The sequence below is a fragment of the Uloborus diversus genome, chromosome 4 (genome assembly GCF_026930045.1).
Source record: "Uloborus diversus isolate 005 chromosome 4, Udiv.v.3.1, whole genome shotgun sequence".
NCBI lineage: Eukaryota > Metazoa > Arthropoda > Arachnida > Araneae > Uloboridae > Uloborus > Uloborus diversus.
This window is the reverse complement of record NC_072734.1, coordinates 131936454-131957269: the sequence shown is the minus strand read 5'-3', so window position 1 is coordinate 131957269 and position 20816 is coordinate 131936454. Positions and strand designations below refer to the sequence as shown.

Below are 20816 nucleotides of genomic sequence, written 5' to 3'. Positions count from 1 at the left end.
ATCAGCTCGTTTTAACTTCATGGTTATGATGAAGAGTTTGTTAATGAATATTATTACACACATCGCATATTTCTTTACATAACAATAAATTATGTATGCATAATTTATTATTACTTCTTTTTGTGTATGATTCAAGATTACGATTTTCAAAAAAAAAAAAAAAAAAAGAAAAGAAAGAAAGAAAAAGAAAAAAAATATAGCATGTACAGTAGTAGTTAAATATTAATATAAAAGAGCAAATAAAAACAGTAGTGTTTTGGAATTAAAGGTAGAATTAGATATATGTTGCTTCAAATCTTATTTTTACTTTTTGAACCCAAAGTAATCATTAAGGATTGAAATTGAACTTTTTAAATTTAAACCTATAACTTTTATTTCATTTTCACAATTATCGGCATCTATGTTTTTCTTTGAGAGATAAAGTCAATGAGAAAAAAGAACAAAAGTATTTAAAAATAAAATATAAAAAATGTTTTTTTAAATCTAAAGATTATTTCTATAAGCTTGGTCCGTACTAAAAAGTATGACATGAAATAAGTTTATGATTTCTTGATTGCAGCACTCAAAAATCAAAGTTGATCTTAATATTTTATGTTGATGTTAATTCTAAAGCATCCACTAAAATTAAAATTAAAAATTGGATGCAAGAAATACAGGCGGTATAGTAAAAGCTATTCGTACAATTATTCGTATACTACCTATTTCTTCTCTCAAACTTCTAATTTGAATTTTATTGTCTACTTTTGAATTAATATAAACATAAAGATATTAAGATCAACTTCAATTTTTGAATATTGCAATCAAGAAACCATATACTTATTTTATGTCATACTTTTTAGAGCGAACTAAGCCTATAGAAATTAGCTTTAGAATTTTTTTTTATTTTTTTTTTAAATTCTATATTTTATTTTAAAGTTTTTACGTTTTGAAATTTATTTCAGGTTTGTCTTCTTCAAATTTCAAACATATTTATTGTTATCTGTCCTCCTGTAAAACGGTATTGATTTTCGTTTGAATTTGGCTCATAAAGGGATAACAGCTTATATTTACTACTAATGGCACCCGCACGGCTTTGCCCGTAGTAGAAAATTAAAAGGTCTTTTGGTTCGCCTGCATCATACAAATAATGTATGATGAATTTCTCGCCAATTGGCTTGCCCATGTTAAAGGTTCCACGTTATGATAACTTTGTAATTTACTCGTCCATCTTATGCTAATTTTTCTCGGGAAAATGTTCTTAAAATTGGAATAGAAAAAAAAAACAGAATCGAATTTTCGAAAAATCGCTTCGAGGTACACACCACCATGCTACAAACTAATTCTCTGCCAAATTTCATGAAAATCGGCCGAACGGTCTAGGCGCTATGCGCGTCACAGAGATCCTGACAGACAGAGATCCGGACAGAGACTTTCAGCTTTATTATTAGTAAAGATTATTCTTTTTCCAATATTCCTGATTTGCATGCTCTAATTTAAAAGCGCTTTTGAACAATTATAGTCAAAAAAAAAAAAAAAAGAAAGAAAGAAAAAAGCTTTTAAAAACACCCACAAATATATGCTTGCGTAAAGTTTAGCCTTGAAATTAATTTGTTAAATGTATTAAAAATTTATTCATTGGTTTGTTTTTGGCAGCAATTAAAAAGAGAAAGTCTGACAACTTTATAATTACTATTATTTTTTATTGTTTTTGGCAACAATTAAAAACCGGAAGCCAAACGCTGGGATTATGACAGAGAAAGTAAACTGAAAAATAGTCTTTAAATTAAGAAAGATGCATTTTTGCTTCTCAAAAATTATCGTAAGGTGAGACAAATATATGATTGTTTTATCCAAATAATTTAAATGCGTTATTTTCATTCAAAATGTGCAATGTCACACTTCTTCTCTCCTCTTCTCTTTTCCCTTCTCAAAAACTTAAAATTTTATGAACACCCCTCTCAAAGCGTGACACCTTTTGTGAACCACCTCTAAAGAGAATGTCTTCAAAAATGAATTGTATTAATATTAAACCGACATTTAGAAGCATGGCTGAAAATAATATTTTTATTTCCATTCCACTTATATTAGAAGTTGTCCCCGTTTAAGTGATGTCATACTATTTTTTCTACATTTTTGATCCCCTCCTTCCCCTTTCACAATGTGTCATTCTTCACCTTGCCCCCTTTCCCTTTTGTCATGTATCATTTAATGAACATTTTCTTTTCAAGAATGCGGATGTCACACTTATTGTTACCCCTTTACCCCCTTGTCACACAACGTCACAATTTCATGACCACCCTCCCCCTCAAAGGGTGACATTATTTGTGGACTGTCCCTTATCCCTTCCCCCTCCTTTCATATTATGAATGGTTTCAAATCTTGTCCAAGTTTTGTGACCGTAATATCACGGAGAAAGTAAAAAATAAAACGCCAAAGCAATATTATTTCAGTTTCTGCACTAAAACCTATTATTTAAATAATATATGTTTATACTTGATACGCAGCAGTGCGACAATTTTCAAACTACACAGATGCTTTTCTCCGCTGCTGCTGTTGATGTACTCTTTTTTTTTTTGCTGGAGTCATTACAAATACAAATGAAAAAAAAAAATCTAAAGAACGTTTCGATTGTTTCATGCATCTCAAAGGGATCTTTCTCATATAAAATTTCTCTTTGTTGCACCATAGGCAACGTCTAATTGCCATTTTCTTCTTTTTTGCAGATCGACCCCAAAGTTGCCTTTCCGAAACGGGCACACCCAAAGGTAAGCATAAAAACCAGTTTTATATAGACATCCTAAATTCTTTTTCTTGCTCTCCCACCACCGTTCGCAGTTATTATTACCATTTTTCTGCGCGCTTATTTTTCCCCTAGCGCAAACTATTTTCCACTCATTTTTTTTTTTCCGTTTGCTTTTTGCTTTGTTGGATATGAAAAGAATAGCCAACATAGAGGAATGAGGAACGTGTATTGTTTAAGTGATGTCTGTATATTATTAATCAATCATTTTTATGTTTTGAACCGAAAAGACAGGAAAAATCTGCTTTAATAAAACACTATAAAAATTAGATAATGTAGATATGAAAGCTGAAGAGTGATTTATGTTTAAACTATAGCATAATGGGTAAAAAACTTTTATTCTTAATTTGGGTAAATTTGATTGAGAGGGATCTAAAAAAAAATTTACATTATTTTGCAACTCCCTTTTTTATACTTTTAACTCCATACTTTTGAAAGTTCACTGGATTATTTCTAGATTTGTTTTCATAATCTTCTTGCTTATTCCTATTTACTTGCTAGAAGGAGACTTTTTCTGTGACTGCGGATGCTAAAGCTTAGCATGCAATTATCTCGCTATCATAAATATGAAAATATTGTTTTTAATTCCAAAAAATATATTTTATGTTTGTGCAGTTTATGATGTGTTACGTACATTTGTCAAAATTTAAAAGGGTGGTAGGTTTATCACCACTCAATGGGGTCCTGGACACAAAAATCGTCGAATTTTGCTTTCTGTTACTTCCATTTACAAAAAAGGAAGTATTGTATTCGCGAAAAAAATTTCACCCAAAAATCGGCCGTAATTTCCATTTTGCTCACCCCCAAATGAATGTGATTTTTTTTTCAACCAGACCACACGTGGATATGTGCCTAGGAACGTACAGACACCCGAAATATCCATTTTGACGATCCCCGAGTTAATTACAACGAGTTTTCTCGTGACATCTGTATGTACGTATGTATCTGCGTATGTGTGTATGTATGTCGCATAACTCAAGAACGGAATGTCCTAGAAAGTTGAAATTTGGTACATAGACTCCTAGTGGGGTCTAGTTGTGCACCTTCCTTTTTGATTGCGTTCGTATGCTTCAAAGGGTTTTTTTTGCCCCTTTTTGGGGAGAAATCATTGTTAATTTCGATGTAAACTCACGTGGTGTTATAATTTGGCGGACACTTGGCGATATATCGCCAGTCTTTTGGTCGCCAAGTTTTGTCGCAAACTTGGCGACAAATTTGACGATTTTATTATTATTATTTTTTTTAATCTGGTTTCAATTTGGTCACTGTTGATGATATTTAGAGAGTAAACTATAGAATCATATTAAAACTGCCAATAATGAGAAAATGACATTAAAGTGGAGTAAAAAGAAGTCATGTGATGCACACATCAGCTCGTTTTTTAATCAGCTAAAAAAACTTCTTCTTTTTTTCTGCTTAAAATGACGTTTGAATCTTGTTTCTGAATTAGAACGAAAGATATAATTATTTTTGTTGCATACCATTAATTAATATTATTTTTAACTTTAAAACTCTAAACGCGTTTTTCTCCATGATGCAATTTTTCCCGATTGTTTGCATTCAACCTCTTATAAGTCAAGAACCGATAAGTAATGAAATTTGGAACATATCTTTTTCAAACAGTTCACTTTATTTTATTCGGCAAATTTGGGGGGGGGGGGGGGGGAAAGGCATCTTAGAATTTTTCGAAATTTTTCATCAAAGATTTTCTATTTTTTATTGAAATAATATTTTTTTAAATTGCCGAATAAAAATTAAAGCTTAGATATTTGTGCATTTATTTATTTATTTATTTATTTTTTTGAAAAAAAAATGAAAATTTACCAAGAAAATATTTTGTGTTTTAGCGATTTAATGCAACCCCATTAAAAAATTAAATTAAAAAAAATAAACTGATGTTATGATATTGCTATTAAATAGATCGTGAATTGGTGCAAAAAAAAAATTTAAAACTCAAAGCTGCTTATTTTTTATTTATTATCATTATTTTTTTTTTCAAAATGTGTCCCGGACCCCCTTTAAAAAATTCGGTATCTCGCTAAAAATTGTTTGTCGCACTGTAGTTCGGGTTTGAGAACTGTCGAAAAAAAAATGCTGTTCAATCCGAACTTATTTGCAAAGCGTTCTCTTTCCTTGTTTGCCAGCTATTTGGTGATAAACTTATAATTGTTCACTTTAGATATCTGTAGTCTATAAAAACTTGTTAGCTCCTCTCTGAATGAATATGAAAAATTGTAAAAATGGTTGAACGTTGTGCAAGACGTCCTCTCAAAAATGGTTATTTAAATGGTGTCTATGAATATGCACCAGTTATGTTCTTACGAACAAAATTTTTTATGGCCAGTTAAAGCGATACTAATGGTGTGTCTATATTTTGAGTTTATATAGCTCTTAGGGGGGTCTCCATTATTAAGAAACCGTCACCAAACTTAGGAAAAAACCCTGGTCGTTTCAAAGTCTAGATTCCCTAATGCATCCCCCTCTTTGTGTTGTTATTTTTTACATAACGAAACCGGAAAGAAATGTATAGACTTTGGCGCCGCAAATTTTGAGACAATAAAAAATAAAAAGACAACTTTAATAAACCTTTTCTAGTTTTCTTATTCTAACCTTTACCTCTTCCAAGAAAAGATACTTAAAGAAAAAATATTTGACCTGTCTACGTTTTGTGCTTCTTTAAACTAGAAAAACATATCAAGCATTACTTCCCCTTTAACGACATATTTTTTCATTAAACCTACCGTCTATTGTAGAACTCTTTGTTTAATCATTAGCAAGCATATTGTTCCAACTTATCGAGAGAAGTTAACCCAGCGTTTTCTAGTTAACAAGGTTTCTCTTTAATTAATTCCTTGGGACATAGTGAACAAAACTTAAGATTCCATTGAAGATTTGTTATTGCGAACGATATAATTAAAATAAACTGCTGTTTTCATCGAATCTTCTTAAACAGAAACCCTTGTAAGAGATAATGAGCCATCAGGGAAAATTTATAAAATATCTAGTGACAGCAATTGAGGCCCTTGTTCTGGCAAATTCTTTGATCATTTTGTTTCGAGTTTATTATTAGCAACAATGCATCGCCATTTGAAATTTCCTTGAATTAATTTAGGAGCTACACTTAGCTGACATTTCTATTAAGACTTGTGTCATTTTAATGTCATTGTTTAAGTTCGCATTTTGGTGTTCCTCTGAAGAGATTATTTCACGGGTTTATTATATAGTGTGACTCTGATACGTTGAGCTATGACCTTGATAATGTTTACCTCTTTCGGAGGTAATAAGGAAGGGTGTTTGATGCTGAGTTGATTGGGGTTACTTTCACTGTAATTTTGCAAAACCATTGTAACTGAAATCCGTGCCAATGATGCTGGGGCGTGCACAGAAATTTTGGGGGCTGTCACAAATGATTTTAACGCTCCCCCCCCCCCTCTTCCATATTGTTAACCCTACATCATTACATATATTTCACCTTTCTTTTTAAAAATGTCGGGTCCTTCAGCCTAGGGCCTGGGCCAACATGTGTTCGGTACAGATAACTAAACGTGATTTCGCTGTGCTCAATATGTGATTACAATATGTGGAAAGTGGTCGCATTTGGTCTCATGTACTGGTCAAACACGTTAGTAGGAGTGTCCACAGCCTACACTACAACATATGTGTATTTTGTCGGATTTAATTGCCGTATCCAGCAAGGGCGGATTCAGGGAAAGATCAAAGGATCAGCTGACCCCCTGTGACAAGAATTTTATTATGATTATTATTAAACTTCAATTTTTCAGATCTGAAAAAATTGAACTTGAAATCAATGTTCACCTTTTTCCCCCCATGATTCTGTAAAGCATTTCTTCTTAGCACGTCATAATTCAAAGGATTGACTGGGTACGTTTACTGAACTGTTGCTCTTTTGAAATTTTTGTTTATTTCGAAAATAACAATCATCTCTAACTCTAATGAGTAACAATGAACTTGATGTTTCTTCAAAGCACTGTTCCTCCTTAAAATCATGGTGTGTGTGCCTTGTGTGTGCTATTCCCAACTATTTTAAAAGTTGTAATCGAATATACTTTAAGCTTAGGTTAACGTGACTGAGAAAACATGATTCACGGCGCAAGTTGCGGCATTAAAAAAAAATAGCGACGGAGGGGGGGGGGGGGGGAGTGTACTCTTTAGCATATGAATATACCCTTGAAGGGAATTGGCACAGATGATTGATCGAGAACTAACATGTTGGCCATTGGAACTTGACCCCCTTACAAAAATTTCTGTATCCGCCCCAGGTATCCAGGGCTGTGGAATCGGAGTCGGACTTATTTTGGGATAAGGGGGTCGGAGTCGAGAGTCGAAGGTTAAATATTCCAAGAGTCGGAGTCGGTCATTTTCCCTCAAGGTCCGCAACTCTGCAAGTGCTTGCGGAGTCGGAGTCGAACTGATTTTGGGAAAAAGGAGTCGGAGGCTTTAAAGTTCCCGGAATTGCAAGGACTCCGCAACCTTGACTGTAATCCAAACTTCTAGTGTGATTACCCTATCGTTTTGGGCATTACCACTCAATGCATGGTATTGTTAAATTAGCGATTGAAAAAAAATCACAAAACTTTTATGCGAATTGGGTTGATCGCAAACTGCTCCAAAAGCTTTGGAGTTTTTCTTCGTTAAAAAAATTACTGATTTTTTTTTTTTTTTTTTTTTTGCTCAAATTTGACTAGTTATTCATGTTTTCTCTCAAGACAGCGTTATTTCCGCATTTTGTCCACTACAAACAGTTATATCACAGAAAGAAATTTTATACGCATTTGCTTGTCGCATACAAAATCATAATTTTAAAGCACAAATTTACTGTTAGGATTTTAAAAGAGTGAAGCCGAGTGACCGAAATTGAAATGACATCCTGCACAGTTACTTGTAAGTGAGGCAGAACAAAAATTTCTTTTGGAAATCGATTTCGATTTCGCTAGTTTTGGAACGTAATCGAAAGAATGATTTTGTAAATTAAAAGTCAGAGAAGTTTATTTCCCATTTCTGTGTAGCTCATTATGTTTTCATTTCCATATTTATAAGACATTATTTAACGTTGCCAGTCATTCCCCTTTCTTTTCGATTGTTTCTTATCATCTTTTTACTATGAGGCCTCGGGATAACATGCTGTCTGTTAAAATTTCCGTCGTTTTTCCGTATTTTCTTTGTGTGGTTGTCATTAGCGCATTATTAATTGTAGTAGCTAAACTAATACGGCAGACTATTATTTTTTATGATGCCTTTTCAATAAAGTAAGTTGCGATTTAAAAAAAAATGAAACAGTTACTGATTTAAAAAAAAAAAAAAAAAAAAAAAAACATCTGTGATTCTGAAACTAAAAATAAATTATAAAATAGGTGAATAAAATATTCTCTAAATATATATTTATTATCTCTGAAAAAGAACATTGTTTTCAACCTTTAAAACTCCACAATGGGGTTGTTTCCTTCTGTCAAAAGTAGTACTTTTTGTGACTGAAATTGATAGAATAAGCAAAAAAAAAAAAAAAAAAAGAAAGAAAGAAAGAAAGAAAAAATAAATAACATGGACCCAGAAAATACTATCATTTTCCCAACCGTTATTTTTAATTAATTTTTTTAAATGTCCGATATTTCAAACAAGGCGTGCTCATGATGAAGTCACAAATGATGCACTTTGTCGCATCTTTCTATCGCGTTTCTACGTTATGATAATCAAGCAGCGAATTAAAATTGCACTCTACGCTTGCTATCAACTATATCGTTGCCAATACACGTGAGTAAAGATGCGCATTAAATATTTTGTTCTGTGAATGGCATTTCATCATTTGTGATGTCATCGGCAGAAGCTTAAACCATGAAAGAGCACCGATTTATGTGATTTAAAAAAAATATATTAAATTTGAAGAAATTACTTAAAAAATGGTCATTCTATGTTTTTAAGCATGCTCTTTCAGAAAATAATACTTTTAAAAATTTGGAAACGACCCCATTATTTTTCATTTTTCTTACTTTTATCAGTGAAATTGCCTCTATTACCTTTCCAAAGTCAATATTTGATAACCAGAGAAGTTGTTCTTTTGGTTCATGGATGAACTCTGCCAGTTCTATTGTGTTATCCAAGCATGCCAAATGCCTCAATGTTATTTAAAATATTTAAAAAAAAAAAAAAAAAACGATATTTTCGAAGAAATCCTAACATTAATAAAAATTGATGCTGAAATGACTAATTTTAAGGTATTCGGGCAATTTATATGAACCTCTAACGATATACAACGATTCATTTGGAAATGCCGTTTAATCATATTCCCAGAGTATTTGTTCTCTAAAATGTTGGATTTATTTGCTTTTCTTTTTTCTTAAGGCAGCAAATATTGCTTTTTCAAATGGTGAAAATATTGGTAACTAGGATTTAAAAATTAAAAGAAAAAAAAAGTAGGGTTATTAAAGTGATCTGGGAGAAAAATAGCAAGTAGAGTGCTCATGAAATTTAGTTTTGAATATTCGCCTTTTTTGCTTAAAATGGGTAGAAAATTTTGTATACAAAGTTTACACTTAGGTAAGGGTTTTGTCTCTATGGAATCTTAGAACCCCCCCCCCCCCCCCGTAAGTTTTCCCCGTTGCCACCCTGTGTGTAATTCACTTGTGAATTAGTGCAATTTTTTTTTTTTTTTTGCAATCGAAGATTAACTGATACTTCCCAGAGCAAGGGGGTACTCGAATGGATTGAAATCTGACTAAAAGAACGTAAAAATATGCAAAGAACAGTGGTCGTACCATCAAAATGTGTGTGTTTTGAAAACAAGGTATGAATTGATGGCAGTGACAATGATAAACGGGAGCAAAAATATTTTTCCAAAAACAACACACAATAACTTTAAGTAGTTCTGCCAAACAATGCAGATTTTCCATCTCGTTTTTAAACCTGTAAATCCCTCTTAGAATTCAAGTTGGAGCGTCTTGCGATGAAATTGTCTTGTTTCCGTTTCTTGGATCTGTTTGTCGTTCTTTTATCTCTCGCCCGGTGGCTGAGCGGAGATGCAGCCACTGTGTTGTGTTTACGTTGGCGGTAAACGAATCACTTACAAACTGGGAGGTCGTCATGACAACGGACGACTCTGTTATCAGGATGAGCCCGGTTCGACCAGTGTTGATGCCAGAACCGGTTGTGTGCTTTCTTGATGCAGGCTGATATCGTCGTGGTGTAGGGGTGGAGAGACAAAGTGGGAAATTGTTTGCTTCACCATGTGGGCCGGATAACTTGCTAAATTTGCTGCTTACATGGATAGAATATTTTCAAGCAACGAGAAAAGAATCACGTGATTTGGAAAACAACTTATAGGACTCACGAGCTATAAGTTGGTTAAATATACAGTGGTGTTCCAATAGGGTATAATACTCCATGTACGCCGTATATTCTCAAACTTTTTTAGACGTATAGCGTTAACCTCAATTTTGAAAAATTTTCATATTGTGACATACGAGTGTTATGTATATGATCGCATACACATATTGTGCATATTGATTACTGGGAGTATACACTCAGAAAATTGATGGGAACATCACTGTAAATATATAATGTTCGCTGTGAAACTCATTCCTGCTCTAAACTAGACAAAGAAACATCACAGAAAGCAAACTAACTCGTGAAAAAAAAAAAAAAAAAACTTGTTGATTACCTAAAATGATAATTCTCAAAATGAAATAACTGATCACAGTTTTGAGTTAAACTGATTCATGAATCGTTGAAGGTTCAAAAGCTCATAAAACGCCAAATTAAGTTTTCTTAGTTTCCGCCTACGCAATATGCAAATTGGCTACCTTCTTATGAGGACCCCAAGAAGACAGAATTTTTTTACTCTGCTCTGTGTGAAAAAATTCGTACAAAATCGACTTTCACTCCGAAAAGGGATGCAAGGACTTAGTTTTCTGATCACCCAATGACCCCAGCTTCCCAGCAACCTTAGCAGAAAGTTAAATAAATACCTTTGTGAATAAAAAGTAAACTAAGAAATAACGTCAAATAGCACAAGTTGCGGATTACTGCAGACACGTGTTTCTGCGTTATAAGGAATGCCTTTTTCAAGGCGAAAGAAATGAACGAATGGATGAAAAGAAATCCTACAAAAGTTCGTCGGACGTCTTTTCATCCGTAAGTTCATTTCTTTTGCATTGAAAAAGGCGTTCCTTGTTACGCTAAACACGTATCTGCAATTTGTGCTATTTCTTATTTTACTGCCTAAGTTGTGCATTGGAAGGAAATAACAAAATGTTAACGAGGCTGTGGTAACAAATAATTATTTTCACTTTCCGCACTTGCAAAACTTGGGACCTCCAAAACTGAGGAAAGATTTCAACAGTTAATTCGGCTGATATTAACGAGTAAAGTTTATTTAATGTCTCACTTGTGAACATAACTTCAACTTTTAGCACGATTGACTTGGCGAATAAGAACGGTGTTCTCCATTTACCACACTAAACTGTGAGGAAAACTCAGACTACTGCTTCTACTGCAAGATTCACATAGCATAGAAACAATGGAATTCTGAGCTTCATTGCGTTAGCGTTAAGGTGAACGAGAAAACGTTTTCAATGTCTAGCTATGCTGGTTTAATTACTTAATTAGACCTATCTGAAAACCTTATATGCGTTACTAGCTATGTTTGTTTTAATAAATTATTACAATTCCAGTTATGCTGGTTTAATGAATTAGACCGATCTTGCTCAATCCATTTGCAGAAATGAGATGTTTTTACGCATATATTTGCACTTTAAGACTGGAATTTGAAACTTTTGATGTTAATTGTTATGTATTCGAATATAAGGACTCGTTATGTGTCGTAATAATAATTATTAACTTTTCAAAAATTTTCTTGCATTAGAAAAATAGCAGTTTGTACGAACGCATATAAAGCATTATTTTTCAAGTACGAAAACATTTTTTTGAGGAAGGTGATACTTAACATTATGGCACATAATGGTTCTTTATATTCACATACTATATCAAAAAGGAGCTTTAGTTTCAAATTCCGTGATTAAAGTGCAAATATATTCGAAAAAACGTCACATCTGTGCAAATGGCTTGAGCAAATCTCTTAACCTACGCATGGATTTCTAGTTATGCAGATTTAATAAATTAGACCGATTTATAAACCATACACGCATTTCCAACTACGCTGATTTAATAAATTAGACAGATCCGTAAACCACAATGTGTTTCCAGTTATGCTAATTATAATAAATTAGACAGATTTTTCAACTACACATGCATTAACAACTATGCTGGTTGGATAAATTATACAGTTCTATAAACCACATATGGATTTCTATTGTATGCTGGTTTAATGAATCTAACAGATCTGTCAACTACGCATGCATTTCCGCTGGTTTAATTAAGTGAACAGATCTATAAACCAAATTTGCATTTCCAATTATGTGATTTTATAAATTAGAAATATCAATAAATCAATTATGGATTTCCAATTATGCTGATTTAATAAATTAGACAGCTCCATAAACCACACATGCATTTCCAACTACACGGATTTAATAAATTAGACAGGTCTATAATAAACCACAATGTGTTTCCAGTTATGCTAGTTATAATAAATTAGACAGATTTTTCAACTACACATGCATTAACAACTATGCTGGTTTGATGAACTATACAGTTCTATAAACCACACATGGGTTTCTATGTATGCTGGTTTAATGAATCTAACAGATCTGTCAACTACGCATGCATTTCCGCTGATTTAATTAAGTGAACAGATCTATAAACCAAATTTGCATTTCCAATTATGTGATTTTATAAAATTAAAAATATCAATAAATCAATGATGGATTTCCAATTATGCTATGATTTAATAAACTAGACAGCTCCATAAACCACACATGCATTTCCAACTACATGGATTTAATAAATTAGGTCTATAATAAACCACACATGCGTTTCCAATTATGCTGATTTAATAAAGTAAATCCCCCTTTTCACACCAAGATCTATTTTACAAAGTTTTCCACGCAACCACATAGTTCAGATCTATTCTGCTTACCATTTTCATATGGAAGGCGTTCAAAACGGATTACGTAATAAAGATAATTCATTTTACCAATAGCTTCTTTCATGTTATTGCAATTGTGTAATTGAACATTTTCATCGCATGGCAATACGTAATGCATAAGGGCATAAAATTCTAGCCTTTCGTTTGAAAAAAAAAATCTTAAACCTTGCAGAAACTTCCAATTTTCGCCGACCTGGGGAAGGTAACTCACGATAAATACAAAACATCGGGTTGGAAATAGAGAATTGGCGGGAAGGGGTGGGGAAACATCTTTCCACGCGGCTCGTACCTTATGAATTCTTGAATCGAGATTTTCTTATCTTGTTAGAGCCTCAGATTTATCTTCCTTGGAAAAATAAACAGATAAAGACTAAAAAATGTCGACAGAGAGAGAGAGAGTAAGAGTTAAAGTCACGCGATAGCTAAGATTTTTTTTTTCCGAGATTCGTTTATGTTTGAAATATATGGTCTTTACGGAATCCGATTTCTCAAGTTACCATTATAGATTTTTTTTTTCTTATAAGTAGCATCAGTTTTACTGCTTTTAGCATGCATGGCGTTTTAAAAGTTAGAAGCGCATTTCCTGTCTATAGCAGTTACTATTTCGAGCACCACCATATTCATCACGTAACTACAGATTCAAGCAGTAAAGGACCATGAGGCATAATTGCAGTCCTGCGGAGTCTGAAGAAAAATGTCCGACTCCAACTCCGACTGCGGCTTTTTTATTAATTTATATTTTTTTTCTATTCTGCCTCCCTCCCTTCCCACTTGGAAAGTAAGAAAAACTCCTAAACAGATATTGAAATATTAATTCCTTTTTGTGAAATTTTCGCGCTGTGTTTCATTGTAAGCCTAAGATGCATACAAGTTAGAAATTCAATTTGAAAATCAAATTATCCAGTAGTAGCGATTTTAATGGTAAGGTTACTTAAAAATCCCATTTTTTTAAAAAAATGAAAAGGATTAATTTCCCCTCTTTTAATGTTTAACAAATACATATTGATTAAATCCTGTACTTTCAATTTTTTAAAGCTGTAACGTAACTTGAGAGAAAAAAAACATTTTGCTAAATCAAAAACCTTTTCTTGAGAGGGCGTGATCTCCCCCCTCTCCTCCCGGGGGACGCTCATTTGGTGGGTAACACCTCAACTTAGTTTCAGAGTTTATACAAATATAAATACTTTAATTCTAAAAAAATTCCCGAATAATAAGTCTTAAATTAGATCTCAAAAATTTTAACGAAAATATTGCACCATATTGCGAGTAGATGTCTTGTAAATGTACGTCTGGAGCAAATTTTACACAAAATGTGACGATATACAGCTTTGTACGAATAGATTTTACTACGTATATTTACATTTCTTCGCTCAATTTTTAATTTTAGTTTTATTGGTAGCTTTAGAATTGATCTTAAAATGTGAAGACATTAAGATTAACTGCAATTATTTAGTGTTGTAACCAATTAACCATATACTGATTTTGTTTTGTAATTTTTAGTGAGAACCAAGCTTATAGATACAATCTTTAGATTAAAAAAAAAACATTTATATTTCTTTTTTTTTTTTTTTTTTGGGATTCGCGCTTTTGTGCCGGCACTTATTTGAATTTACCAAGCCCCCTCCGAAGTTTTCCGACATGCTCAAGCGATATATACATTTTTTTTACTATTTTATTACTGAAATCGAGGTAATATATATATTTAAAAGTGATTACTTAGAAAAGGGTAGGCAACAAAACTTTGATGACAGTTGCTATCTCTATCCAGTTAAATAAGGAATAAAATTAAAAAACAAGCAAACTTGGGGACGGCGTAAGAAGCTGTTGCAGAAAGTTCAATGAACAATAAAGCCAGCTGGTTGCCACAATGAGAGTTATTTTCTTATTAGTAGGCCTTTATACATGCAATCAAACAAATTGCAAGTCAGATTTTTAAAAAAATGCAAGGAGAGTCCGTGGAAATTAAAGAAAAAAAAGAAGATCGGAGTCGACATGTTTTCGAACAACTCCGACTCCTTTACCCCGAAATCAGTTTGACTTTGCCTCCGACTTCACAACTCTGCATAAGTGTACCCTAAGTTTCAAAACTTATTTTATAAATTATTGAACACCCGCACTTTCTAAATTATTTTTTGCTTTCGGCTTTTTGTAATGAATGCATGCAAGTAAAATACATGATGTTTCTGAATTTGCGTCTATGCTGTCACCAAATCAGTTTCTTTGATTTTCCTTACTCAAAACCTTACATTCTTCGGCACGACCCCCTTCCCCTTAAAATGGTAGTCTGTATTCGCCCCTGTCAGAGAGCTGTACAGAGTTTTCTAATTGCATACTTAAGGTAAGCGAACACCCTAATTTTCGAAATAAATAAGTTTTGAAATTTTGAGAAATTTAGAAAGCTATAGTTGTTCTTCTTTCAAAATCCGCAATTGTTTTTTAAATCGACGAGTTATTGAGAAAACTAGAAGAATTTATTAAACTCTAACGTACTGCTTATTACTGAAATTTCCTTTTTCTTTCTTGATTTTCTCATAACCACGTTTTCAAGTTTTTATTTACACCAACAGCTGTAGAAAAAAAAGTATTAACTTTAAAGATTTGAAACTTTGCAAACATTATAATTGAACAAATTACTGTGATATAAACCTTGAAAAGTTAATGAACCTGCAATTTGTAGTTTTAAAATAAATATCAATTAAACTTAGGGGGCAGAAAGCACATTTTTTGGGGGAAATTTTCAAGCATTTACTTATAAAACCTGTTTTTAGTTAATTATCTTCAAATTGTAGAGTCATATCACTCTCTGGTATCTCACAAAGTGATAGACACAAAAAGTTTTTAAAATAATGAAAAAATTCAAGCACTGGATGTGTTGAGAAAATGGTAATTTTTTGCTAAAAATATGGCATTAAAAAATAATATATATAACGACATTTTTTTTCAACAAATAAGCATTCAAAATGTGTTATTTATGTCATGTTCAATAATCGTAAAATGTTTCAGAATGGTGCAATGAATATTGAAGAAAAAAATAAGGTGTTCGCCTACCTTAAAATTAAAAAATATTTACGCAATAAGTATTAGTTCTTCTATTTCACAACAAGCATCAAAAATGTATTATGTGCGACAAAATACATAATTATTTTAGATGAATACGGCGAAAATTAAATTTTAACATTTTGACAAAATTTATTAAAAACGTTAAACAGAAAATTGCCAAAATTTCTACGCGTTTGTGGAAAAGGGAGGAATTATACCTCATACTTCAGTTTTTTTGGGGGGGAGGGGGGAATTTAATGCCTCTAACGGCACCTTTTCCGCACTACCCACCATCGAAAATGTGAAATACTTTTTTAAAACTAATTTTGCTAAAACTATCAGAAACAGCATTTGGTCGAAACTTCAACGCAATTGCGGCAGATCAAAAAATTGTCCAAAATATTTCAAATTTTTTGTGTGCACGTTGATCTACCGATGGCAACTTTTTCCCATTACCCTCCTATCATCAACATTAGGGGGAAAAAACACTTTTTTTCGGCGCAGCCTATTAAAATCATTCGCACACATGCATTTGCGGTCTCCAAACAATGCAACAGAAGACAATCGGATATCGATAAATGGTAGATAAATAGATAAATACTTGGTTCACTACTGGATTCTAATAGTGTTGATTATAGTTAATTTTAGAACTTAAACTATAACACCAGTGAAGTTTTCCTTTGTAGAATGATTTAGTTTTACCCTTTGCTTGGATATTTAAGTCCTTATGGATTGTCTACGATCTTTTATATTTCCTTCTCCTTTTTAGATTATCATATCGTGTATAAGCACACCAGAACATTTTACAGAAAATGGATAGGCTGTTTTTTGTACTAAAAATTAGTTTTTATCAAATAAGTTGGAATTGACCTTTTTTGTAGCGTCAAAAATTATCATGAACAGCATAGCCTTTTCGAAAAATTTCTCATCTAACTAGTTCTTTTGTTCTTTATAAATCGCTTGTCTCCATTACAATAATCATGAAGAAATTACTATTAAAAAAGTGGTATTGAAAGTAACGTTTAATAAGTTTTACAAATCACTCATACCCAATGTTGTAAACTACCAACTATAAGAATTTGATACAATAAGTTGCTCTTACAAGTGAATGGGGCTGATGGCGGGAGGTGGTTGACTCTTCTTATAAAAGGAGAAAATTTATGAACGCGTAGACAATGAGTCCCGCAAACATGAAATATACTGACCATTGTTCGGGGTAAGATTTGATTCGAAGAACTTGGTAACAGAATAAGATAAAAGCAATCACGTAATAGCAGCAAGTTGTCTTGTCTCAAGAAAAAAAAAAGGCATGTTTGGTGTGAGATGCCGCCTTGTCGAATACGGTCTCGATGTTCTGAGAATAGTGGTCGGAAGAATTCGGAACTTTTTGAACATGGTTTTTCGGGCGCAACAAATCATCTTCCAGTAATTGCCTCTGGTGGATTTCTTGAAGATTAAAGATTTTTGCAAGGGAATTTGGAATGGAGTACAACGAGTTCACTTAAGTTCAAGGCATCATTATTGTAGCCTTGGAATTATCCCATAGTCTCCGGCGCGGCGGTGAAGCTTCCCTGAGTGACCCTTATATATTTATGCAGTGATTCGTTCATTTACTTTAGTGCTAAAAATTGCCTAATGGAGTTGCTTCCCTCAGTCAAAAGTACTACTTTTAGTCACTGAAATTGATAAAAAAGAGCAAAAAAAGAAAAATAAAAAACAATAGAAAGTAGCATGGACCCAGAAAATACTTTCATTTTCCCAACAGTTATTTTTTAATAAATTTTTTAAAGTGTCCGATTTTTCAAACAAGGCGTGGTCTTTATGCCGTCACAAATGATGAACTCTGGCGCGATATTCCACTGACGCGCTGAATGTTTAGGCTTGCTGTCTACCGCGTTTTCAGGTTATGATAATTCAGCAGCGAATGAAATATTGCACTCTACGCTTTCTACCATCCATATCGTTGCCAGTACATGTGAGTAGAGAAGCGAATTAAATATTGTGTTCTGCGCTAATGGCATCAGTGATAGACATTTCATCACTTGTGAAGTCATGTGCAGAAACGTAGAAGTGTGTAGAAACGTGTCATGCGTAGAAACGTTTCAGAAGAAAATACTTTTAAAATTTCCGAAACGACCCAATTCTAAACTTGATTTTTAGAACAAAATCGTTTAATTTTAATAATTTCACTCTGGAACTCGGATTAATTTAATTTATTTACTTATTTATTTATTTTCTGGATTTACAGTAGAACATAAAATATCCAACAGCACTACCATGTGTTTTAATAAACCGCTCGATAATTGTTGAAGAACAGTGCATTTTTCATAAGTCTTATCAGTGGACAAAAACAAAATTTTCTGTTCGTTTCTTTTTTTCAATTAGAAGGAAGTCATTTTTTCCAATTAAACTCAAGAAAACATCTTTTAAAACCTCATTTGAAAAAATTAAAAAGCAATAGCGATCTGTTCATTTATTGAAGTGTGTTTATTTATGGGTCGGGCTACTCAAACTGTTACGAAATTCGACATTCGTTGTACGTAGAATTAGGTTGAATGCAACAATAATAAATAAATGGAAGTTGAAGTAGTACATGTACGTTTTAAATATAATAAAGAAGTGCAACCTATAATTGAAATAAGAGAAATATTATTTAACAAAAATATTTTCCAGATCCCTTGCATCGACTACGATTTTGCGCTATTGTTTTGAGATACATTATTATTTGAAACACAAAATCATTAAATATTGTAACACATTTGAAATAGTTTTTAACTGCAAAAACGCGTGTTTTGGAATATTAAGCAACTTGAAGCACAAAATAACTTTGAAAATTTAATTTACTTTAACTGTAATTTAAATTAACTTGAAATAAAATGTCTTTTATGTCTTCAAAGTTTGTCTATGTATTAAAAAAAGGTTTTGTCAAAGAAGTTGTGAAATTAATTTTGTGTCTGTCACACGTTCAAGACCCCATATCACCGACAGCCTCGAAATTAAGTATCAAATTACGTTGGACCCCAATTGATTTGCACCTCGGGGCAGTTTTTTATTTCTTGTTTATTTATTTGTAATTTTGAAAGTTTTTTTTTTTTTTGTAATTAATTTTTGAGCTAAAATTTCACAAATTGCCTATTAAGGGGATGAAAAATTTCCCCACCCCTTAACATTCCATGTCCTTCGAAGGAGTTGTTTTTTTCTGCACAAGAAGAACGTTTTTTTAATTTTTTTTTAATTAATTAGAGCAGCGGATATAAGGGTTTCTAATTTATCGAAAATGCCAGGCGAAACTCAATTCAAGCACGAAGTTGAAGAGCAAAATATTACTGCAGACCCCGAATTTGAAAACTACTTTTTCAAAGCGGACGTTTTACCGTTTTCAGGAGCCCCTTAGCATCTATGACTGTGACATTTGGCGCAAGTAATATTGGACCCCGGGGGAGGGGGATGTTCCACAAAGCTTCTTTTTTAAATATTCTTTATTAAAAAAATCAATTTCTTAAATATTTTATGTCATATTTTCATCAAGTTATTTTTACCATTTTTTTTTTTTTTTTAAGTCTTCGGATGAAAGCAGGATTTTTATACTATTCTAATCATCGTGAGCTCTGTCATTAAATTCTACTTTCTATGGGAAGTTGATCGGAATTTTCTTTTCGTTGTAATCGTAACGTGTAGTTTTTATGATTATTTCTAGCCGACGATTTAAATATTCATGCACCCCAGTAAATGGATAGAAGTTGAAATATAACTACTTCAGTGTAAAACGACTTGAAATATATTATATTCTAAAAATGCATTTATTTGGAAAACATATAGTATAGATAATATATTCATTTAGAAATCGTAGTTATTAAAATTATAGAAGTTGAAAGATAATTGCTTTAAGTACACAACAAATTGAAAAATAATATCTTGAAAATATATTATTGGGAAAATAGTACTTGAGTATTTAGAATATATGTAGCATTACTTGAAATATTTTTACTTTCTGCATAAAATGACTTGAAATATCTTAAAATACATAATTGTTTGGAAAATAGATATCTTAATATATAAAAATCTTCTGTGCGGACGGTTGTCACCATAAGGCTTTTAAACGGCTGGATCGATTTTGATCAAGTTTTTTGTGTGTAATTAAGTTGTTGCAAGGCATGGTTTCGAAGTGCGATGGATCGAATCGGAAACGTTTTTGTTAATTAATTAATTAATTTAAACATTGGATGTTATATCTCTTAAATGATTAATATTTATTTTAACTTATTGTTCAGCGAGAACTGAAATAAATATTTAACCCGTTGCCAAAGAACAATAAGAAAGCCAGCTCTGCTTTTTGTAATGAAATTTCCTACTGTGATATGTGTCAATTGAGAATAGATAAAATGTTGAGAGAGAGAGAGAGTGAAGCCTTCATTTCTTAAAAGCAGCAATTTTAGGTCCCGAGACATATTTTAAAGTATAGTACTGGAAGGTTCATGCAAAACGTGTGTTCTGTCGTCGTAGTTGTACCATGTGACCGGATCGGTGCTTTAGGTTTTCCTAACCAAATGATCAGAAAGTACCGTACCTAGCAACATTTGTTTCTCGGCTCAAATCCATCTGAGTTTTGGCCCTAATGTCGAGAATACTTTAAAGATTATCAAACTAATCCGTACATTATTAAAGGAAAAGATGATGGAATTTAAAGACGAAACAAATTTTATTTTCGTCCAGATAAATTACAACAGGATAGTTCTGTACACAAAAGAAAAGTGAAGTGGAAGATCCTTATCTTTGGTGGAAGAACAAATTAGGCAATATATGAAGTTTAAAAAGTTTTCGTTCAAAAGATCGGACCGCTAATCGTCGGAGTTGGCTTCGCTCACTGATCGGCTGGATTACAGTAACGTGGTGGCTTGGCGACTTTGGCTATAAGCAATAGAGTTGCGTGATTATTTGTTT

At 32.6% G+C, this 20816-nt stretch overlaps 1 protein-coding gene across 1 annotated transcript in view; it reads left to right on the top strand.

The window, feature by feature from the left end:
- LOC129221376 (RNA-binding protein Musashi homolog Rbp6-like) overlaps positions 1 to 20816 on the top strand; it is a 640262-nt gene that overhangs the window by 147199 nt on the left and 472247 nt on the right. Inside the window, exon 5 of the mRNA XM_054855847.1 lies at positions 2703 to 2744. Within this exon, the coding sequence (XP_054711822.1) occupies positions 2703 to 2744 (42 nt within the window). The remainder of the gene's footprint in view (positions 1 to 2702; positions 2745 to 20816) is intronic.